The sequence below is a fragment of the Anticarsia gemmatalis genome, chromosome 29 (assembly GCF_050436995.1).
Source record: "Anticarsia gemmatalis isolate Benzon Research Colony breed Stoneville strain chromosome 29, ilAntGemm2 primary, whole genome shotgun sequence".
Lineage (NCBI taxonomy): Eukaryota > Metazoa > Arthropoda > Insecta > Lepidoptera > Erebidae > Anticarsia > Anticarsia gemmatalis.
Window position 1 is genome coordinate 2926427 of NC_134773.1, and position 23318 is coordinate 2949744.

Genomic DNA, 23318 nt, shown 5'->3' on the forward strand with positions numbered 1-23318 from the left:
GATGATCCTGAGGTGTCAGCCAGCTCGCAGCAACATCGTGCGTACAGCGCTGTTCTCTGCGATCCTCCGCGCCGAGCACTCGACGACACGTGCTCTTCTAAACAACAAATAAAATTAGAAAATGAAAATAAAGAAAAAAACATCAGGGGCTCTTGCGCAATGGTTCAAATTTCGTGAAAATATCACAAAGTACAATTTTTACTCAGAAATTATTCAAACGGAAGTAGCGGAAGCTAGTATATTTCTTCTTTTTGAAGGTTCAACAGCAACTTGACATAAAAAGCAATATACCTTAAAAACCGGACGACCAATTACACATTTAACACGATTCAATACAATTTGCAATAAAATAATATCCTTTATTTCGTAAACTCCGTACGTTATAGAAATGGCCATATTTACTAACCTAACAAATATTAAAAAAATATAAATAAAATAAGACTGACCATTTCTATCGTGATGATCCTGGCAGTTCCCACAGCGCTGGTGTCTGCAATCCTTCACTTCAAGCACTCGACGACACGTGGTCTGCTATAGAACAAATTAAATAGAATATTAATATAAGTACATTAAAAATGTTGCGTAATTGTGGAAATATTTAACCTGCTTCCTATTGCTTCAAGTTTGTAAATTAACGACAAATAGTTGAGGTCAAAGGCCAAATAAATATCACGTTTTGTTATCTTATATTACTACTATTATAAAATCAAATGCAAAAGTTTGTAAGGATTATTACTTCGACTGACTGAAGACCCCAAACAGTTATTTTTGAAAAACTTAATAAATATATTTCAAAATGTAAAATACCAATAATACGTGACCAACCTTTTTCAATGATGATGATATCGATGCCACGTGTTGCAGCATCGTGCTTCTGACGAAGACTTGTCTGCAAAGCTCTGCATCATGGCCGCTGAACACAGAATAGCAGGTCTTCAACTGGATGGATTGCGTTGAAGTACCTACAAGTGGCGCTTTGCACGAAAATTTCCTCAAACCAAAGTTTTTTACGCGTTAAAAGTTCGTTATTTTGTTGCTATTAGAGTCTTTTAACGGCTTTTAGTGAACCGTCTTCATTAGTAGATGTAACGAAGACGGTTTTTCGAACTAATTAACGGTCGACGCGAGAAAATTTTCTTTTAAGGTTATGGTTACAACACGTGGTCGGGTCATTTAAAAATTTAGTAGATTTATGGCATTTTTGAAGCACGATTCCCTATCCCGGTAACGTAGGTACAGATATTTTAATTAATTACGCTTTTAAGATTATTTCGTTACTTTTACAATAATGGCCGACGATATGATAGCACAGACTCACATGTTTTCCCGACGGAGGTTCGAACAGAAATGAGCCGATATTTCAAATGCGGGCGAATTTATAAACTTCGACCGAGTCGAGTCGGTAAAACAGTTCGTTGTCTATGGGTTGCATACCCATAGACAACGAACTGTTTTATCGACACGATTACTTAAATTAATTTAGAAATATTAAAATACAATAAATAATTACAAATATTTAATACTTTTTTTGTAGTTTAAATAAAATAATTAATAACAATATGAGTAATATTCGATATTTATTGGATGTTGCCAGCAGTACAACAAAAAATATCTTGTACAACTAAAAATTATTTATTATTTTTATTTTATAAATAAAAATAATATTTATTATTTTTTATTATTTTTCTCATATTTTTTATCATAATATATTTATTATTTTTTTAACAAAACTATTGCGAATAACAGTTAAATAGTGATCATATAAATAGATACATGTTTTTCAAATGTTTAAAAATTAAATAAACTGACGCTTTGACAGAAAATAATTATTAATTAAACTTTTAATCGAATAATTAAGTACATACTAATAATTATAATTAAACGCATCTATACTATGAGTCGTTAACTATGCATCATGACAGGATTATTGATTTATATTTTTTTGGAAATGGACGAACACTTGATAATGACAATTCTATTTAATTATTTATTAATATGGTACAAAAAATTTAATTTAATGCAAAGGAGAGATAATTTAAGACAGTTTTGATTTTATTCCACTTTATAATAAGATGATTACAAGAAGAAAAAAATAGGGAAGGACAAACAGCACGCCTCGTAGCGCGCTGGTTGGCTGAGCGCGCGCTACGGACATACAAATTCAAATTTCAAATGTTTTTGTTGCTAAAATTGTGGTAATACAATAAATGTGATCTTATAAGTAGGAAGTACAGCACAATTTTTGAAATGTCGATAATAATGTTTCCTTATGTTAATGAGAGCAATATATTTTATTAAAATCGTAATAAATTAAGGTTTTTGTATTAGTATCTAAGGGGTTGTCCATTAATCACGTGATCTTTTTTTAGCATTTTTTAACCCCCCCTCCCCCATTGGTGATACGTAGTGAGGTTTAAGACCACCACCCCTCCCCCTTCTCAACATCACGTGTATTTTTAGTACCTACAACGAATCTTAAAATTTTCTGAATATTATCTTAATTTAAATACAGGTAATAACTATAATCTTATTTTATTCTGAAATTAAGGACCATAATAAAAATGTCTACACCAGGTTGCAAATTTTTTTTTATTGTCATAACAATAATAATAAACGAAGAGTTTAATTTTTAATTATTTGTTTAAAAACCGCGCGTTAGACGAAAAAATAAATACACGAGATATCTTACTACACCCCCCCTCCCCCTTGTGTTATTTTCGTGATTTTTATCAAACCCCTCCCCCCCCTTTCAAGCCTCACGTGATTAATGGACAACCCCTAAGTACTATTGTGATATTTACAGTACTAAATTGTTTTCAAATAAATAAATAATGTTTACAAATATCTCATTCATTTTCATTTTTTCCGAGGATTCCTTTGTCCTTGATTATCTGAAATTAGACATAATTTAACATGTTATATTATATTTTTCCCTAAATAAATAAGACTAGCGCGGTTATCGTAAGGTTCATGCCTTTAATAACCTGTAAGTATAAAAAAATACAAATTATTATAAGTTCCTTCATCTAAATTAAATGTAAGCAGAGATCGAAAAGTCTTAAGGATTATACACAATTGAAAATATTTATATAATATCTATACTAATATTATAAAGCTGAAGAGTTTGTTTGTTTGAACGCGCTAATTCAGGAACTACCGGTCCAATTTGAAAAATTATTTCAGTGTCATATAGCCCATTTATTGAGGAAGGCTATAGGCTATATATCATCACGCTACGACCAATAGGAACAGAGTACCAGTAAAAAATGTTACAAAAACGGGGAAAATTTTGACCATGATCGAGGTAGGCTATAGGCTATATAACATCACGCTACGGCCATCAGGAACGGAGTAGCAACGAAAAATGTTGCAAAAGTGGGGAAAATCATGTGACGCAAGCGAAGTTGCGCGGGTCAGCTAGTTTACAATATAAAATATGGATACAAAAGGAGTGCGTCACGCGTCGTAGAATTTCTCCTCACCATCAGCCCTGTAAAGGGCTTTTTGGGGGTAGCAATAGTAAACATTCCACTTGCTTAGAGGATAAGATAGAAATATTATAAACAAGTACTTTGTTATAAAATTTGTTAATATTTGCACGCCACATGTGGCAGAATATGCGCTTTTTCACTTGTATTATCATCTTTAAACACCATATTTGAGCAAATAAATTATTTGATTTGATTTGCTCTTGATGTCTAAGCGACGAAACTTATTTTGAACAGAACACAGATTTCTTGGTCTCCCTACACGGCGGGGACACCATCACGCCGGCGATCTGAGTAAAGTGCCGCGCGGCCCCGCTTACGCATTAACTGGGTCCATACTAGGGTTGCCATCTCTAAAATTTGGAATACCGGACAAGACGCGTGAAAACCCCGGATTTTAGAGTCCGAAAGCCGGACATGTCAACAAGAAGAGTCGCGACGGGAGGAGTGTGGAAACGGTGAATATACTTGGTTCGTCAGTTGATTGTGGTGTGCGAGCATAGTGCGTGTCTCGCAGGCGGCCCAATTTTTTTTTATTTATTATTTTTTTTAAACCCGGTCTACAAATGAAACCTTCCCCGGACGCTCCCCGGATGCCCTCTAAACTAAGACAAATCCGGGGAATCCCGGACGGATGGCAACCCTAGTCCATACAGTAATAACTAATTGCTTGCGAATGTAGAAAGCCCGTACGTTAGTGATCACGTCTGCTCGCTATGACGACTGCGGTCTTCTCATTTCTTTCTGTGTCACTTCGAAGCTTCATAATCCTGAAATTAAAATAAACAAAGATTTAAAATTTGTGTGAACGTCGCAAAAAATTATAAAAGAAACTGTGTTGCAATATTATTTGTTGCGAACATTATACCTACTATCAATCGCTAATAAAAAGGCCCTTTTCAGGGCCGCATATGATTCATATAAACTATTATAAAGTTTATGTTTCTATAATGAACACACGATAAGTCAAACTCTCATACTATACTACATAGTAGTATACTGTATACAGTATACTATACACGTACATAATAATAATATATGAATAAATTCACTTCACCTACTAACGCTAGAACGCAACGTACCGAGTAGTTTACTATAACATAATCATCAATATTATATGAAACGAATAGAGTATAATACACGTACGTAGGTAACCTACCTACCTATATAATAATGTGTTATGATAAAATCATTGATACTGGTGTATCTCTCTGTCAACTTACTTATGTACAGCTACTACTTGTTTGAAGTTATGAGTGAGTATGTACATATATTACAAAAATACAATATTTGTAACCAGAACACTGACTGACATACCTGGATCGTCTCTCTGCATTCGACTGCGTTTCTTCTTAGTTGATGCTACGTTGCGACGTCGAATGTCCTCAGGGCTCAGCCTCAGCCTCAGCTCAGCTGCTTACCGGTAACCTGAAATAGAAATATCCGTACAAATTACAAATAGGTACATAGTAATAAATAACATGCAAGCATTAATAATATTAAGATTAGAATTAAAATGTTTCGAGTAACATTTAAATAATAGAGAATATAAACAGTTTAACACTAACTAACGTAACTGTATGATAATTAAAATAATAATTGTCATATTGATATATTATGGTATGTGTACATGTCAACATCAAAGTAATGTTGTTGTTAAAACTTACATACCTACATATTTAGACAAATCGAACTAAATAGAAAATTTTATGCATAATATTAATTAATTAATTAATATTTGTGTGTGTGTTTAATATTGTGTTCAAGTAAGTGTTGTGTTGTTGGACACTGGTACATAATTAATAAATTAATAGCTGTAACTGAGAGCACTGCCTAAGGGAATGAATCTACTAAACTTACACGGGACACGGGTGTCTGTCTCCGTACCGTGTACCGTATGTGTACGTACGGCGAGAGATTGAGCGTGTGCATAACGTGATTATTCGTCTATTGGCATGTTGAATTGCATTATATGCACTTTCACATTGTTTAATATAGTATTTTGTAATTTTATATTAGTTTATTAAACGTTATACCACCAGGTCTGACTCGCCCGTCCTTAAGTGGTATAACGCTTTCGTGTTTTACGAAGGTTCACTTTTAATCGTCTAATACGTTCGACCAAAGTGTTAATACAAATGAAATGTTGATACGTTTCAAGCTCGATATCCTCCTTGTTGATTTATCGACCGTTTACAACTGAAACGTTGTGTTTTATAGAGAAAAATACATTTTGAAGTGAACGCGAGGTATGCCAAGTAGACAGTATGGATTATAATGGTGAGCGCCGGCTCGATCGTTCGTTTTATGCGATATCTATCGGTACCGGTAGATAGTCTCGTTCATTATGTATACGAAAATACAATAAACGAGTGTGGTTACATAACAAAAATATAATAAATTTGTATTTAATTAGATACGTGTTAGTGAAAAGTATGAAGTGTTCATACGAGAAATCGTCTCGCGACAGAATGGCCCTCGTTACGGTAAAGTCTCGAGGTAGCTAATCGGGTGGCAAGTTGCGTATAGTGGCGACATCTACTACGATAGTCGAAGTCTCAGATCGAACCTCTCTTTCACACTCGCGTGAACACGTTTGTTTGATCGTTCTCTCTCTCTCTCTCACTTACTTACTTACTCTCGCAATCAATCTATCATCAACAATGGCCGATACAGCAGTCGCCGCCGAAGCTCCCGCTCCCGCTACACCAGCAAAGAAACAGGCAAGACAGGCGGGCGGCGCTAAGAAACCTAAGGCGAAGCCTACGCACCCGAAGACGTCCGAGATGGTGAACAACGCTATCAAGGAGATGAAGGAGCGCAGCGGATCCTCGCTGCAGGCGATCAAGAAGTACATCGCCGCTCAGTACAAGGTAGACGCCGAGAAGTTGGCGCCGTTCATCAGAAAATACCTGAAGAGCGCCGTCGAGTCCGGCGCGCTCATCCAGACCAAGGGCAAGGGCGCGTCCGGTTCGTTCAAGCTAGAGTCCAAGTCGGCCGCCGCCAAGAAGCCGAGCGCGAGCGCCGGTGCGGGCAAGGCAGCCGCCGGCAAGGGTGCAGCGGCAGCGTCGAAGGCCGGCAAGAAGGCGACCGCCTCCGCCGCCGGCGCCAAGAGCAAGAAGGCCGCAGCCGCGTCCGCGTCTGCCTCCGCATCGCCGTCCAAAGCCAAGGCTTCGGCCGCCGCGAAGGACAAGAAGGCCGCCGCCGCCGCGAAGAAGAAGCCCGCCGCCAAGAAGGCCGCCGCGCCCGCCAAGGCCAAGGGCGGCGCCGCACCCAAGGCTAAGAAGACCGCGAAGCCACCCACGAAGAAGCCGAAGGCGCCCAAGCCCAAGAAGGCCGCCGCTACGCCCAAGTCCAAGCCCGCCGCGAAGAAGGCAGCCGCAGCCAAGAAGTAAATATCACACACGCCGGCCGCTGCAGCCAACGAGTGCGCGCGCTATACACGCGCGGGTGCGGTGCATGGTCGCGCTACACCGTCGTCGCGTCGTCGGTCCCGCCGCGCCGCCGCCGCAGCATCAGCAGCAGCGGCAGCGAGCGACCCGCCACCGGGTCGCCGTCGCAGCAGCCGCGAGCCTCACGGCGGCGTGCGTGACACACTCGCTCGCCACTACCAAAAACAGCCCTTTTCAGGGCTAACAATATATTCATGAATCATGTACAAACATACATATTCGTTTCTGATGCGTATACAGAAAGTCAAACAAACAAACAAACTAACCAACCAACTACTAACAAAACAATAAACTACCACAGCTATGTAACCAACCAACTAACTAACTAACTAACTAACTAAGGTATATAACACGAGAGAGATAATAACAACAATAATAATAATAATTGTATAGCTATGATACCGACGACGAATCAAACAATACACGAACCGACGACGTTACCTATGCCACCCTACATGACATGTGAGTGGTTAACTCGTAACGTAACTATAATTTCAAAACACCTAGAATATCATACACTATAACTAGCTACTACATAATACCTATATACTGTGCGTGGTGGCGCCACTGAGCACGACACTTAGCGTTAAGTTTTAAGAATTGTTATGTTATTTTCTAATATTCGACTGATTGTATTTTTATAAGGTAGATAATAAGACAAGAATTGTAAATATATATACTTTATTTAAGAAATTGTACAGAAATACACTAAAAATTGTTAATTAATGTAAGCGGCTCTCGTCGCAGTCAAGTTTCCTAGTACTTAAGCTTTTGTCCAAAATGTCTTACTGGAATCCTATTGGCTAAAATGCGGGGATTCTAATTGGTCCATTTTTATCGGCCAATAAGAGGGCCTACATTAATTTGAGGATTTTGTATAAATATGGTGGCCATTTGTACTAGCAACACAGCCCACAGCTAGCATCGAAACAATAAGGATCTGAAAATAAACTTTCTTCAAACCGCAAGAAGTCTTCTTATTTACCGGCACAGCATAATGTACCCAGTACATTAAATGGTCCTTCGAGCCGGATACAGGAAGAAAACATTGAAGAAAGAAGCCTGAACATTATTGAAGAAAGGATCCTGAATAACAGTGAAGAAACAAGCCTGAAGCATTATTGAAGAAAGGATCCTGAAAACAGTGAAGAAAGAAGCCTGAAACATTATCGAAGAAAGGATCCTGAAAAACATTGAAGAAAGAATCCTGAAAAATAGTGAAGAAAGAAATTATTAAAACTGAAGATAGAAACGTGAACAAAACGAAAACATGCCGACTACGCGTTCAGAAGGAAAGGGGCGCAAGACGACCGCACAAACACCGTCGTCGTCCGAGGGCACGGCCAGCACCTCGGCGACCGGTGCTACCACCGAGGCTACGGGCACCAGCGTCACAGGAACGACCGACAACACAGAGAACACAGCAGCCACCACATCGGTCACCGCGACGACAGCGCCCTCGGGACGAGCCTCGGCACCGCTTGCGCCACCAACAGACGAAACACCTTCGGTAACCGCTTCAACAGCACCGACGCTCCGGATGGACGCCGCGTGCATGCAGCCGCCCGGCGGGAGGACGGACCCTCTTCCGAACCGCAATAAGGAAACTACGAAACCAGGTGAGACAGTGACAGTGCAAAGGAAAGTGAACATTAGTGTGCAACCGAACAAACCACAGTGCCCCTCCCCCCCGCCAGTGCTAAGGGCGCAAGGGGGATCAACCGCGAGTCGTGTTAAAGCTATTAAAATCGCAAAAGCGCGGGAAGAGTTGTTACGCTTACAAGTGGAGTTGGCTACCGCGCGCTTAGCCGTCCTAGAGACTGAGGACTCAGATGAAGAACAAGAAGAGATATCCGTGTGTACGAAAGAGGAAGTGAACGAAAGGGTTGACAGCTGGCTAGAGAGGCAAAACACGCAACCAATCTTGGCGATCACGAACGAACCACATCAGCCGGAAGAGCCGTCAGTTATAAGAACCACTATGCAGGGAGATCAACATCAGTCGCACGGGACTCTCACACCGGCGGGAGCTCGACAGGACTTCAAGGAACTTGCGGAGGCCATAACGTCAGCAGTGAGAGCGGGTCAACGACCTAAGTTCATCGAACTACCTATTTTCAATGGTTCGTATCAAGATTGGCTACCTTTTCGCGCCGCTTACTATGAAACGGAAAGTGTGTATAGTACAGTAGAAAACATAAACCGCCTAAGAAGAAATCTTAAAGGAAAAGCCAGGGAAGCAGTTGAGGGTCTGCTTATCACCGACGCTCACCCATCCGAGATAATGCAAGCACTCGAATCTCGATTTGGACGACCAGAGTCAATAGCGATGATGCAAATGGAAGCGCTACGAGTTTTACCACGTCTCACGGAATCGCCCCGCGACATATGTATATTCGCCACGAAAATCTCCAATATCGTCGCTACATTAAAAACCTTAAGCTGTATCAACTACATGTACAACCCGGAAGTGAGCAAGACAATAGTGGACAAGCTGACGCCTACCCTGCGATACAGATTCTTCGACTTCGCCGCCGCGGAACCCAAAGAAGACCCAGACTTGATGAAGTTAGACAAGTTCCTGAGAAGAGAATCAACGCTATGCAGTCCTTACGCGCTACCTGAGCAAATATCAACACAACCGCCGTTCACCGCACAGAAGAGGCCACAGAGAGTTCACAACGTCACGGAAAAACCGTACACACCGAGATGTCCGGTATGCGAACAAACAGGACACTTGGTGACAGAATGTGGACGTTTTAAGAAGATGAATGAAGATGAACGATGGGACATAGCCAAGGCCAAACGACTCTGCTTTCGATGTTTGAGATATAGGAAAGTTACTCACCGTTGTGCTACGAAACAATGCGGCGTGAACGACTGTAAATACACTCATCACGCGCTTCTACACTGTAACAAGAAAGAAGATAAGAAAGAGTCCGAAGCGTCGGAAATCATCACCTCTACGTGGACGCCTAGAAAGAAACAGTCTTTCTTAAAAATCATACCAGTGCAAGTAGAAGGTTCTACAGGTCTAATTAACACCTTCGCGTTAATGGACGACGGCTCTACAGTGACCCTGATCGACAACGACCTAGCCAAGCAAATAGGAACGACAGGACCCGTCGACCCGTTGAAAATACAGACAATTAGTGACGTCAAAACGTCAGAAATAGCCTCTAGAAGAGTCACATTCTCGATTAGAGGTATGAACGGCTTTGAAGACAGAATACAGGCTCGTACAGTAAGGAACTTCCAAGTATCGTCGCAACGCGTATCTAGGGAACACATCAAGGCGTGTCAACATCTGAGGGATATACAGGGAGAGTTGACATATGAAGACGTGAAGCCGAAGCTACTGATCGGACAAGACAACTGGCATCTCCTACTGACATCGGACATAAGGAAAGGAAACAAAGACCAACCTGTGGCATCTCTCACGTCACTAGGTTGGGTACTCCATGGCAGTTTGCTGAAACACAAAACCCAGAGCATCGACTTCGTATCCCATATGACCGAAACAAATGAAGACCACATAGAAACCTTAGTCAAGCAGTACTTCGAGATGGACGCGATCTGCCTGAACCCCAAGAGACCTAGATCAGACCCAGAGGAACAAGCTCTTCGAATCCTAGACAACACTACGAAAAAGACTGAAGATGGAAGGTATGAAACAAGTCTGTTATGGCGTAAAGAAGACTACAACTTACCCAACAACTACGAGAACTCCTTGAAGCGTCTACACAACATCGAGAAGAAGATCGATCAAGATCAAGTTTTGAAGACGAAGTACAAGGAACAGATGGAAGCACTCGTACAGAAGGGATACGCAGAACCTGCACCTCGAGAAACAACACCCGGTAAAACCTGGTACTTACCACACTTCGCGGTCATCAACCCCATGAAGCCAGAGAAGTTACGAGTGGTACACGACGCAGCAGCCAAGACGAAAGGAGTGTCTCTCAACGACATGTTACTCAAAAGTCCGGACCTCCTACAGTCTCTATCAGGCGTCGTGATGAAGTTCAGACAACATGCTATAGCCGTCACAGCCGACATCAAGGAAATGTTCATGCAAGTGCAACTACGAGTTCAAGATAGAGATGCGCTACGTTACCTATGGCGAGGAGATAGAAGAGACGACAATCCCCCCGAAGAGTACAGAATGAAGTCACTAATATTTGGCGCGTCGAGCTCACCATCAACAGCGATCTACGTCAAAAACTTGAACGCGAAACAATACGAAGTGTCAAACCCAGAAGCAGCGCTAGCCATCAAGAACAAGCATTACGTGGACGACTACTTGGACAGTTTCGAAACATTGGAAGACGCTATACGTATAACAAAGGACGTGCGACAAATCCATCAAAACGCAAGCTTCGAGTTGAAACAATGGAAGTCGAACTCACCATCACTATTAGCCGCATTAGGAGAACAAGAACAAAGGGAAGATCTCGAGTTATATACGTCGACAGAAACCACAGAACGAGTGTTAGGAGTCATATGGAAGATCACTACAGACGAATTAACGTTCAATCTCAACTTAGCGAGAATTGAACCGCCACTACTGAAAAGGAAGACGCCGACGAAGAGGGAAGCACTCAAGATCGTTATGTCTCTATTCGACCCACTAGGACTCGCATCACCGGTGACTATCAAGGCGAAACAAATACTACAAGAAGTCTGGCGCAGAGGAACGGGCTGGGATGCTGAAATACAAGAGGATCTCGCAGAGGAATGGAAGATATGGATGGAACATCTACAAAGACTTCGAGACGTGACCATACCACGGAGATACCTCGGCTACAGCGATGCGACTAAGCTTCAGCTTCATGTCTTCACCGACGCGAGCGAGTCTGCCTACTCAGCGGTCCTATATTGGCGAACGGAGACGCCGAACGGGGACGTAGCGGTGTCACTCATCATGGCTAAGGCGAAGGTAGCACCTCTTAAACTGACGTCGATACCCCGCCTAGAACTACAAGCAGCAGTGATGGGAACCAGAATAGCTGAAACAGTCATAGAAGAACACGAGAAGAAACCCGACAAGAGAGTATTTTGGACAGATAGTCGAACAGTGTTAACTTGGATACGAACGGGATCAAGATCATACAAACCCGTCGTGGCTCACCGTTTAGCAGCGATTGAAGAGAGTACAAAGGTAAACGAATGGCGTTGGATACCAACAAAAATGAACGTAGCCGACGACGCCACTCGAGACGTACCTGTTGCCTTCGACAAGCATCACCGATGGTACAAAGGTCCTGACTTCCTGCTCACCGATGAAGAACTTTGGCCAACAGAGAAGCACAACGAGAAGACGGAAGATTCGACAGAAGAGAAGGTACACCTCACACGCCACAAGGAAGATCTGAAACTAAGTCAAGGTTTACCCGATGTATCACGCTTCTCAGACTGGAATCGACTTCGATACACAACAGCGAGAGTTCTACAGTTCATTCAACTGTGTAGAAACAGGACGGATAACGTCAACTACAAAAGGACAATCAGAAACACAGTGAAGGACCCGAACTGGAATCAAACAACGAAGAGAGAGGTGGTCAAGAAAGCAACTTCCTTACGCAGCTACGACAAGATTATCCCGGTAACAGCTGAAACACTCAAGAAAGCAGAAGAACTTCTCATGTGTGCATCGCAAGTAGAAGCTTTCGCAACAGAAATAGAAGACTTAAAAGACAACAAACCGATCAACAAAGAAAGCCGTCTACATCACCTAAGCGTCGAGCTAACCAACGACGTCATCAGACTCAGGAGCCGAATCGACGCGATAGGAGCAGCCAACGAAGCCATCAAAAGCCCTATGGTGTTAGACGGAAACCATCCGACCGTAAAGTTGTGGGTCAACTCAGTACATCGACAGTTACATCACGCCGGAGTTGAAGCTACAGTGAACGAGTGCAGACAACAATACTGGGTCATACGCATTCGTCCAGTGACCCGAGCTATACTGAAGAGATGCCTGTTCTGTAGAATGAAGACACAAGTACCGCCACACCCAAGGACCGGAGACCTGCCAGCCTGTCGCCTCGCGCATCATCGACGACCCTTCACGTATACAGGCGTGGACTACTTCGGACCTCTCTCGGTAGCTGTTGGCAGAACAAGACAGAAGAGATACGTCGCAATCTTCACGTGCCTCACCACACGAGCTGTACATCTAGAAATAGCGGGTTCACTCACAACCGACTCCGCTATTATGGCGCTACGCAGGATGATCGCGCGACGTGGGTGTCCAACAGAAATCTGGTCGGACAACGGTACCAACCTGAAGGGAGCAGACAAGGAACTCAGACAAGCAATCGACGCAGGGACATCGCAGGAAGCAGCGAAGAGGACAATCTCCTGGCGCTACATACCCCCCGGTGCACCATTCATGGGCGGCGCATGGGAGAGATTAGTGAGGTCAGTCAAAGTGGCCCTCACAGCGACACTGCACGAGCGAAACCCTACGGAGGAAGTCCTGTCTACTCTACTTAGCGAAGCCGAGTACACCGTGAATAGCCGACCGCTGACTCACGTATCAGTTAGCGCAGAAGACCCTGAAGCTCTCACGCCCAACCACTTCCTATTGGGCGGACCCGGCCGAGTACCACAACCCGGTACATTCACAGAACGAGACGAACTTTCAACATCAAAATGGCGAGCAGCGCAACGACTAGCCGACGTTTTCTGGACGCGGTGGCTGAGAGAATATCTACCGGAACTTCAAAACCGGCGGGAGCCCCACGGACGCGGACCTGCGGTACGAGTCGACGACCTAGTGCAGGTCGTTGACCCCAACCTGCCACGCAACATCTGGCTACGAGGACGTGTGACAGCTGTCTACCCAGGCCCGGACAACGTCGTGAGGACCGTGGACATCCTGACCAAAGGAGGAGTTCTTCGCCGACCCGTCCGCAAGCTGGTGATACTGCCGCTCAGGGGAGACGACGCACCCGCACCGACAGAAGATGCGACGACCTCGCACGGCGGGAGAGATGTGCGTGGTGGCGCCACTGAGCACGACACTTAGCGTTAAGTTTTAAGAATTGTTATGTTATTTTCTAATATTCGACTGATTGTATTTTTATAAGGTAGATAATAAGACAAGAATTGTAAATATATATACTTTATTTAAGAAATTGTACAGAAATACACTAAAAATTGTTAATTAATGTAAGCGGCTCTCGTCGCAGTCAAGTTTCCTAGTACTTAAGCTTTTGTCCAAAATGTCTTACTGGAATCCTATTGGCTAAAATGCGGGGATTCTAATTGGTCCATTTTTATCGGCCAATAAGAGGGCCTACATTAATTTGAGGATTTTGTATAAATATGGTGGCCATTTGTACTAGCAACACAGTCCACAGCTAGCATCGAAACAATAAGGATCTGAAAATAAACTTTCTTCAAACCGCAAGAAGTCTTCTTATTTACCGGCACAGCATAATGTACCCAGTACATATACAGCTAACAGCTTATCTGAAATAAAAAACTCACCCAAAGCCGCCGAACACATACCTACGAAGCACACGATACGATGATGATGACGATGATATTATATCATATCATTATAACGGCACACCGCAACACAAACACAAACACAAACACACCCTAGCTTCCCTAGGTCACTCGCGAGTACCTAGATACTCGTAAATAATAAATGTATTAGCTCTAATCACATCGCGATGCACATTGCAATTTGCACGCGTACGTTACTCACTCACAATTCAAATTATTATAACTCTCAAGTGACATTAGTGACACTACGATATTGCAATTGCACCGACTACCTACACTCACCTACACGAGAAAAAAAAAAAAAAAAAACACATTCATAAATATTTTATTAGTTACTGTCAAAATCAAACTGACAAGTGACGACGCCCGACTGCCGGACGAAAAAAAAAAAATTATTTTTTTTTTCTTTATTTGTATTGATATTCTCATCATTATACTGAGCATATATATTATTATACATTATACATAAATCATAAATCTATAATTCATAAAATATAACGTGGAAATGGCGCGAAAGTGCCGCGCACGCGCAATAGCGGCGATTATCGTGTTGTTTTCTCGCCCGTTTCGTTCTAAAGCGTCGACTCCGCTCCCCGCCCGACGGTTGCGCGCCAGCGATCGCGTATATAATAAAATGCCCCTGCTGTTGGCGAGTCACTCTACAACGCTTACTCGCTGCGCGCGCACACGGTTTCAGCTGTGTGTGTAACTTTGTTTTCAAATCTTCAATTTAACTCAAACTCTTCAACATGTCGGGCCGCGGCAAAGGTGGCAAAGTCAAGGGAAAGGCAAAGTCTCGCTCCAACCGTGCCGGTCTTCAGTTCCCCGTCGGTCGTATCCACAGGCTCCTGCGTAACGGCAATTACGCCGAGCGCGTCGGTGCCGGTGCACCAGTGTACCTGGCCGCCGTCATGGAGTACTTGGCCGCTGAGGTTCTCGAGTTGGCCGGCAACGCAGCGAGGGACAACAAGAAGACCAGGATCATTCCCCGTCACCTTCAGTTGGCCATCCGCAACGACGAGGAGTTGAACAAACTGCTCTCCGGCGTGACCATCGCCCAAGGCGGTGTCCTGCCGAACATCCAGGCGGTCCTGCTGCCCAAGAAGACCGAGAAGAAGGCTTAAAACCACCGCCTACTCCTCCTCCTCACACCCGACGCACTTCGTGGGAAGATATAATGATACGTTGCTGTCTGTCGTACGACCAAGACGACGACGACGGCGGCGTGCATTTTTCTTACAAAAGGCCCTTTTCAGGGCCACAATATGAATCAAAGTCTATCTATTTATCATAATAATTATCCTATGATAATGAATGACTGTTTCTGTTGCAACATGAGTAAAAGTCAAACACACACAAAACAAACAACAACAGAGAAAAAAAAAAAAAAAACCCCACGAACGAATAGATTTTTTAATAATTATATTATTAATTAATAAACGTAATAAGTATGATAATATATAGTATAAAAGTACAATACATTATATTATACTATATGGCAACAATTATTATTATATACGTCATCTTCCCAAATTCCACAATTTAATTTCATTACCAATACCGTAACTTCGATATAACCACAGATTACAAAAAAGCTCAAAAGTGCTAGATCACAGGGCCGTAAAACGGAATAACAAAAAAAAAAATATACGTCATCTCAGCCAGATTCAAATACTTACCAATGTTTTTTTTTTCTTTTTTTTTTTGCGTACCTATGTCAGTTGTAGTAGTAGCAGTTAGTTGTAGTTCATAATTATGAAATATCGATAACTCATTAAATAAATATTATCATATGGCATGTAGGTGCTGATTTAAATAAAAAAAAATAATAATAAATGCTTAATAGTGAGTACAGTTTAGTTTATCCACGTGTCAACAACGTATGTATTTATAATTACAAAATATGTACACTCTTATTATGGTGGTGTAAACACCGATACAATAAAATAATTAGGTTATAATATTTATTTCATCTATGTCAGTCGTTCGCAGAACGCAAATATATAAATAAATAAAAAATCTAACGATAAAGTTAATACATTTAATAAGTGAATAATATATGTATACCTATTAGATAAAACACAAACAAAACATACTTGGCTTAGCATTATATTATATTGTGAGAGTGTGTGAGTGTTTTTTTTTTTTTTTTTAATTTATTTTTTAATTTTTAAACAGCCTTAGCCAGTATTCTGTACCGCGTCGATCGCCCCCCGCCCTTTCCGCGCTCCGCGATGTGTAGCTGCCGGGCGTGCGTCAGCACTGCGTCGAGCTTACAGAGACCGCATCGGAGCGCTCCTATTGGCCCGTCCGACGGCGCGCGCTCCCTTAGGTCGCCACCACCGCGCGGCGAGAGCGCCGATAAATAAGAGCGGCCTCTCTGCAATTTCGAACCACAATCCAACAGCTCCCCGTGCCGCACGGATCGAATTTTGCGCTCTGTATTGTATTGTTGTGTGATTGTTGAATCGCCGCACCATGCCGCCCAAGACAAGTGGTAAGGCCGCCAAGAAATCCGGCAAGGCCCAAAAGAACATCTCCAAGACCGACAAGAAAAAGAAGAAGCACAAGAGGAAGGAGAGCTACGCCATCTACATCTACAAGGTGCTCAAGCAGGTCCACCCCGACACCGGTATCTCCTCGAAGGCTATGTCGATCATGAACTCTTTCGTTAACGACATCTTCGAACGCATCGCCGCCGAAGCGTCTCGTCTAGCCCACTACAACAAGAGGTCCACCATCACATCGAGGGAGGTGCAGACATCCGTGAGGCTCCTGCTGCCCGGTGAGCTCGCCAAGCACGCCGTCAGCGAGGGTACCAAAGCTGTCACCAAGTACACCAGCTCCAAGTGAGCACAGCGCGTGCTTGCACTTGTACCGCCGCCACCGTTGCGCTCACCACATACTCACCTACCTATGTGTTGCGCACAAACAAAAGGCCCTTTTCAGGGCCACAAATATTTTCATATACAATTTAACATACAAAATGTATGTTTCTGTTGATAAACATGTCAAAAGTCAAACAACAACAACAACAACAACAACATAAAAAAAAACCTATCTCCGTCACTCCCAGTCGCTATCCTTTACGATCTGCAACGATTAAATTTAATACACACAGAAAAATAGTAACACAATGGAATTATATTATTGACAAAAAACAACAATACATATATTATTTATATAATATAAAGTATGATGATAATAAATATAATAATATAATGACACTTTGAAGCTCCACGACCAGAGTACTATACCCATATCGTACATAATAATATTGCCTGCCTAATATTATTTTAAGTACTTCAATAAAATTCAAATAGTTGTCATTCAATGTTATATGGGAAAAAAAAAGAAAAAAAAAAAAAAAAAGACGTTTATCATAGTTTGACGTTTATCAAGTTACTAAACTGCAAATAGTCGATGGAGAAATACAGTGATAGGTGTAATGTTTATAGGTGATGAACGGTATACAATATTATGTACTTAAATAAAATATTATAAATACTTACTTAAAAATAACAAAAAAAAAATAATGATAATTGTAAGAATAACATATAGGTATAACGCATTTTGTTTCATGTTTCGTTCGTTCAAATAGTTGTCATTCAATGTTATAAAGAAAAAAAAAAAAAAAGAAAAAAAAAAATGACGTTTATCATAGTTTGACGTTTATCAAGTTACTTATAGAATAATAATATAAACACGTACACACAATATAATATATTATGTACGCTTTAAAATAAAGGATTTATACGAATTTAGAGAGAAAATTCCAAGTGAGTTCGCCGCGGCCGGTTCGCGCTGTCGGCCCGTGTCGATCGTATAAATACGAGTGGGACGGGCAATGCGCGTTTCATTCCCGCTCGCACAGTCGCGCCGTTCGCACCGCACGTCGTTCGTTCAGGTTCAGTTTCAGTACAATTCAATTCAATTAAGAAATGGCGCGTACCAAGCAGACCGCTCGCAAGTCCACCGGTGGTAAGGCACCGAGGAAGCAGCTCGCCACCAAGGCGGCCCGCAAGAGCGCACCGGCAACCGGTGGTGTCAAGAAGCCCCATCGTTACAGGCCCGGAACCGTAGCGCTCCGTGAGATTCGTCGTTACCAGAAGAGTACCGAGCTGTTGATCCGCAAGCTTCCGTTCCAGCGTTTGGTGCGTGAGATCGCTCAAGACTTCAAGACCGATCTCCGTTTCCAGAGCTCCGCTGTGATGGCCCTGCAGGAGGCCAGCGAGGCTTACCTCGTCGGTCTCTTCGAAGACACCAACCTTTGCGCCATCCACGCCAAGCGTGTCACCATCATGCCCAAGGATATACAGCTGGCGCGCAGGATCCGCGGAGAGCGCGCCTAAGTGCAGTCAGTACTATCGAGTACTGCAGTTGGCGTGTACAAGGCGGTGTGCGATATATTGTTGTATACACCTATTAAGTATACACTTGTATTGCCGCTCAGCCGAATACCAAAAAGGCCCTTTTCAGGGCCACACATGAGTCATATATTTTTGTAATAAAATATGTTTCTGCAACTAACATTAAAAAGTCAAACAAACTATTAATTAACACACACAATATACCTACCTAATATCTAAATACTGCAAGTATGGTCCCCATATAAATATAATAAAATAAAATATAGCAGTTGCAACATGATATCATCATTCCTGTACTTACAAGCTATAAAGATGCAGGCCTACACACAATATACATAAGTCCATCATATTTGACAAATTACAATATTTACTGGCGTGGTACATACAGCTACATATTATATAATATTACATATTATAATAGAGACAGTACATATAGGACGAAATAGATCCTAAATACAAAATGGTCGAATTTCATTACCTACATTACTGTACTTATACATTTTTTTTTTTTTTTTTTTTTTTTTCTTTTTCTTTTAACCAGACAGACACTCCTTAAATAATACTGATCGTGTATTGTATGCTAGTAATAAATATAGATAGGTACCTACTGCTGAATGATGATAAAAATTATCAAAATCTAACAACCAATTTAATATAGGTACCTAAAATAATACTTTTTGTTTTTTTCTTTTTAAATCAATATTATGATGTTGTACACTGCTAACCATATTATAGGCGGTGTGTTATAATATTAATAAATAAATATTATTTGATTAGTTTATATAATTAAGTAAATAGTTGAAATTTACGTTTTTTTTTTTTTTAAATATACATATACAATAATATCAACTAAAATGAGGCAGCAAGTCGCACACGGCCCGCCAAAACAAAACAAACCCTGCGCGTCCGAGTTCCGACCGACCTATCGACTAGCGAACGAGCGAGCTCGAGCGAGCGCCGCAACGCGTATATAAATGAGGGGCATGTACTGGCCCGTGCACCCAGTCGTTCGCCAGCGCTCGCCCGTTGAACAACGTGCGCGCGTCACTCGTCTGTCTGCTCAACTCAACGTCACAACACTAAAGAACAAAGAAGATGACCGGCCGCGGAAAGGGAGGAAAAGGTCTGGGAAAGGGAGGAGCCAAGCGCCACAGGAAAGTGCTTCGCGATAACATCCAGGGTATCACGAAGCCCGCCATCCGTCGTCTCGCGCGCAGAGGCGGCGTCAAGCGTATCTCCGGTCTTATTTACGAGGAGACTCGCGGTGTGCTGAAGGTGTTCCTCGAGAACGTGATCCGCGACGCCGTCACATACACCGAGCACGCCAAGAGGAAGACCGTCACCGCCATGGACGTCGTCTACGCGCTGAAACGTCAAGGCCGCACCCTGTACGGTTTCGGCGGTTAAGCTGCTTCTGCTCGACGGACGACGACACACACACCCGTCCCGTCCTCCAGCCGGCACTGTCGCAATTGCGCATCGCTCGTTGAGCGTACGCGTCATATGTGATAGCGCTAATAAAAAGGCCCTTTTCAGGGCCGCATACGATTCATATAAACTATTATAAAGTTTATGTTTCTATAATGAACACACGATAAGTCAAACTCTCATACTATACTACTATACTCATAGTATACTGTATACCTACTATACACGTACATAATAATAATAATATATGAATAAATTCACTTCACCTACTAACGCTAGAACGCAACGTACCGAGTAGTTTACTATAACATAATCATCAATATTATATGAAACGAATAGAGTATAATACACGTACGTAGGTAACCTACCTACCTATATAATGTGTTATGATAAAATCATTGATACTGGTGTATCTCTCTGTCAACTTACTTATGTACAGCTACTACTTGTTTGAAGTTATGAGTGAGTATGTACATTATATTACAAAAATACAATATTTGTAACCAGAACACTGACTGACATACCTGGATCGTCTCTCTGCACTGCATTCGACTGCGTTTCTTCTTAGTTGATGCTACGTTGCGACGTCGAATGTCCTCAGGGCTCAGCCTCAGCCTCAGCCTCAGCCTCAGCTCAGCTGCTTACCGGTAACCTGAAATAGAAATATCCGTACAAATTACAAATAGGTACATAGTAATAAATAACATGCAAGCATTAATAATAGGTATTAAGATTAGAATTAAAATGTTTCGAGTAACATTTAAATAATAGAGAATATAAACAGTTTAACACTAACTAACGTAACTGTATGATAATTAAAATAATAATTGTCATATTGATATATTATGGTATGTGTACAATATGTCAACATCAAAGTAATGTTGTTGTTAAAACTTACATGTAATACATATTTAGACAAATCGAACTAAATAGAAAATTTTATGCATAATATTAATTAATTAATATTTGTGTGTGTGTTTAATATTGTGTTCAAGTAAGTGTTGTGTTGTTGGACACTGGTACATAATAATAATTAATAGCTGTAACTGAGAGCACTGCCTAAGGGAATGAATCTACTAAACTTACACGGGACACGGGTGTCTCCGTACCGTGTACGACGTGTGTGTACGTACGGCGAGAGATTGAGCGTGTGCATAACGTGATTATTCGTCTATTGGCATGTTGAATTGCATTATATGCACTTTCACATTGTTTAATATAGTATTTTGTAATTTTATATTAGTTTATTAAACGTTATACCACCAGGTCTGACTCGCCCGTCCTTAAGTGGTATAACGCTTTCGTGTTTTACGAAGGTTCACTTTTAATCGTCTAATACGTTCGACCAAAGTGTTAATACAAATGAAATGTTGATACGTTTCAAGCTCGATATCCTCCTTGTTGATTTATCGACCGTTTACAACTGAAACGTTGTGTTTTATAGAGAAAAATACATTTTGAAGTGAACGCGAGGTATGCCAAGTAGACAGTATGGATTATAATGGTGAGCGCCGGCTCGATCGTTCGTTTTATGCGATATCTATCGGTACCGGTAGATAGTCTCGTTCATTATGTATACGAAAATACAATAAACGAGTGTGGTTACATAACAAAAATATAATAAATTTGTATTTAATTAGATACGTGTTAGTGAAAAGTATGAAGTGTTCATACGAGAAATCGTCTCGCGACAGAATGGCCCTCGTTACGGTAAAGTCTCGAGGTAGCTAATCGGGTGGCAAGTTGCGTATAGTGGCGACATCTACTACGATAGTCGAAGTCTCAGATCGAACCTCTCTTTCACACTCGCGTGAACACGTTTGTTTGATCGTTCTCTCTCTCTCTCACTTACTTACTTACTCTCGCAATCAATCTATCAACAATCAACAATGGCCGATACAGCAGTCGCCGCCGAAGCTCCCGCTCCCGCTACACCAGCAAAGAAACAGGCAAGACAGGCGGGCGGCGCTAAGAAACCTAAGGCGAAGCCTACGCACCCGAAGACGTCCGAGATGGTGAACAACGCTATCAAGGAGATGAAGGAGCGCAGCGGATCCTCGCTGCAGGCGATCAAGAAGTACATCGCCGCTCAGTACAAGGTAGACGCCGAGAAGTTGGCGCCGTTCATCAGAAAATACCTGAAGAGCGCCGTCGAGTCCGGCGCGCTCATCCAGACCAAGGGCAAGGGCGCGTCCGGTTCGTTCAAGCTAGAGTCCAAGTCGGCCGCCGCCAAGAAGCCGAGCGCGAGCGCCGGTGCGGGCAAGGCAGCCGCCGGCAAGGGTGCAGCGGCAGCGTCGAAGGCCGGCAAGAAGGCGACCGCCTCCGCCGCCGGCGCCAAGAGCAAGAAGGCCGCAGCCGCGTCCGCGTCTGCCTCCGCATCGCCGTCCAAAGCCAAGGCTTCGGCCGCCGCGAAGGACAAGAAGGCCGCCGCCGCCGCGAAGAAGAAGCCCGCCGCCAAGAAGGCCGCCGCGCCCGCCAAGGCCAAGGGCGGCGCCGCACCCAAGGCTAAGAAGACCGCGAAGCCACCCACGAAGAAGCCGAAGGCGCCCAAGCCCAAGAAGGCCGCCGCTACGCCCAAGTCCAAGCCCGCCGCGAAGAAGGCAGCCGCAGCCAAGAAGTAAATATCACACACGCCGGCCGCAGCCAACGAGTGCGCGCGCTATACACGCGCGGGTGCGGTGCATGGTCGCGCTACACCGTCGTCGCGTCGTCGGTCCCGCCGCGCCGCCGCCGCAGCATCAGCAGCAGCAGCAGCAGCAGCAGCAGCGGCAGCGAGCGACCCGCCACCGGGTCGCCGTCGCAGCAGCCGCGAGCCTCACGGCGGCGTGCGTGACACACTCGCTCGCCACTACCAAAAACAGCCCTTTTCAGGGCTAACAATATATTCATGAATCATGTACAAACATACATATTCGTTTCTGATGCGTATACAGAAAGTCAAACAAACTAACCAACCAACTACTAACAAAACAATAAACTACCACAGCTATGTAACCAACCAACTAACTAACTAACTAACTAAGGTATATATAACACGAGAGAGATAATAACAACAATAATAA

The 23318-nt window shown here is 42.8% G+C and overlaps 7 protein-coding genes and 1 long non-coding RNA gene across 9 annotated transcripts; 7 read left to right on the plus strand and 1 right to left on the minus strand.

The window, feature by feature from the left end:
* Positions 1 to 2753: 2753 nt before the first annotated feature.
* On the minus strand, positions 2754 to 20930 carry LOC142985059 (uncharacterized). 2 transcript variants are annotated; one of them, XR_012960180.1, is made up of 4 exons: positions 20781 to 20930; positions 4806 to 4916; positions 4182 to 4258; positions 2754 to 2891 (listed from the first exon to the last, which is right to left on the minus strand). It is a non-coding gene; the product is annotated as an uncharacterized LOC142985059 (long non-coding RNA). The 2 variants fall into 2 exon arrangements; XR_012960179.1 differs by having other exon boundaries at positions 2761 to 4258; positions 20781 to 20929.
* On the plus strand, positions 5398 to 6986 carry LOC142985107 (uncharacterized). Its single transcript, XM_076133067.1, has one exon. The coding sequence runs from the start codon at positions 6152 to 6154 to the stop codon at positions 6881 to 6883; it is 732 nt and encodes a 243-aa protein (XP_075989182.1). The 5' UTR covers positions 5398 to 6151; the 3' UTR covers positions 6884 to 6986.
* On the plus strand, positions 7871 to 14382 carry LOC142985160 (uncharacterized). The gene has a single exon (XM_076133157.1). It carries the CDS (start codon positions 8211 to 8213, stop codon positions 13971 to 13973), a length of 5763 nt encoding a protein of 1920 aa, XP_075989272.1. The 5' UTR covers positions 7871 to 8210; the 3' UTR covers positions 13974 to 14382.
* LOC142985056 (histone H2A) lies at positions 15170 to 15680 on the plus strand. Its single transcript, XM_076132972.1, has one exon. It carries the CDS (start codon positions 15208 to 15210, stop codon positions 15580 to 15582), a length of 375 nt encoding a protein of 124 aa, XP_075989087.1. The 5' UTR covers positions 15170 to 15207; the 3' UTR covers positions 15583 to 15680.
* LOC142985057 (histone H2B) lies at positions 16617 to 17316 on the plus strand. The gene has a single exon (XM_076132974.1). It carries the CDS (start codon positions 16937 to 16939, stop codon positions 17309 to 17311), a length of 375 nt encoding a protein of 124 aa, XP_075989089.1. The 5' UTR covers positions 16617 to 16936; the 3' UTR covers positions 17312 to 17316.
* On the plus strand, positions 18093 to 18949 carry LOC142985055 (histone H3). The gene has a single exon (XM_076132971.1). It carries the CDS (start codon positions 18400 to 18402, stop codon positions 18808 to 18810), a length of 411 nt encoding a protein of 136 aa, XP_075989086.1. The 5' UTR covers positions 18093 to 18399; the 3' UTR covers positions 18811 to 18949.
* Positions 19918 to 20430, plus strand: LOC142985058 (histone H4). Its single transcript, XM_076132975.1, has one exon. It carries the CDS (start codon positions 19924 to 19926, stop codon positions 20233 to 20235), a length of 312 nt encoding a protein of 103 aa, XP_075989090.1. The 5' UTR covers positions 19918 to 19923; the 3' UTR covers positions 20236 to 20430.
* A 455-nt stretch (positions 20931 to 21385) lies between the features above and the next one.
* Positions 21386 to 23015, plus strand: LOC142985054 (uncharacterized). The gene has a single exon (XM_076132970.1). It carries the CDS (start codon positions 22146 to 22148, stop codon positions 22875 to 22877), a length of 732 nt encoding a protein of 243 aa, XP_075989085.1. The 5' UTR covers positions 21386 to 22145; the 3' UTR covers positions 22878 to 23015.
* The last annotated feature ends 303 nt before the right edge of the window (positions 23016 to 23318 follow it).

Excerpts from the sequence above, each read along its gene's own strand:
- LOC142985056 (XM_076132972.1), top strand. The coding sequence starts at position 15,208 with ATGTCGGGCCGCGGCAAAGGTGGCAAAGTCAAGGGAAAGGCAAAGTCT.
- LOC142985054 (XM_076132970.1), top strand. The coding sequence starts at position 22,146 with ATGGCCGATACAGCAGTCGCCGCCGAAGCTCCCGCTCCCGCTACACCA.
- LOC142985055 (XM_076132971.1), top strand. The coding sequence starts at position 18,400 with ATGGCGCGTACCAAGCAGACCGCTCGCAAGTCCACCGGTGGTAAGGCA.
- LOC142985107 (XM_076133067.1), top strand. The coding sequence starts at position 6,152 with ATGGCCGATACAGCAGTCGCCGCCGAAGCTCCCGCTCCCGCTACACCA.
- LOC142985160 (XM_076133157.1), top strand. The coding sequence starts at position 8,211 with ATGCCGACTACGCGTTCAGAAGGAAAGGGGCGCAAGACGACCGCACAA.
- LOC142985057 (XM_076132974.1), top strand. The coding sequence starts at position 16,937 with ATGCCGCCCAAGACAAGTGGTAAGGCCGCCAAGAAATCCGGCAAGGCC.
- LOC142985058 (XM_076132975.1), top strand. The coding sequence starts at position 19,924 with ATGACCGGCCGCGGAAAGGGAGGAAAAGGTCTGGGAAAGGGAGGAGCC.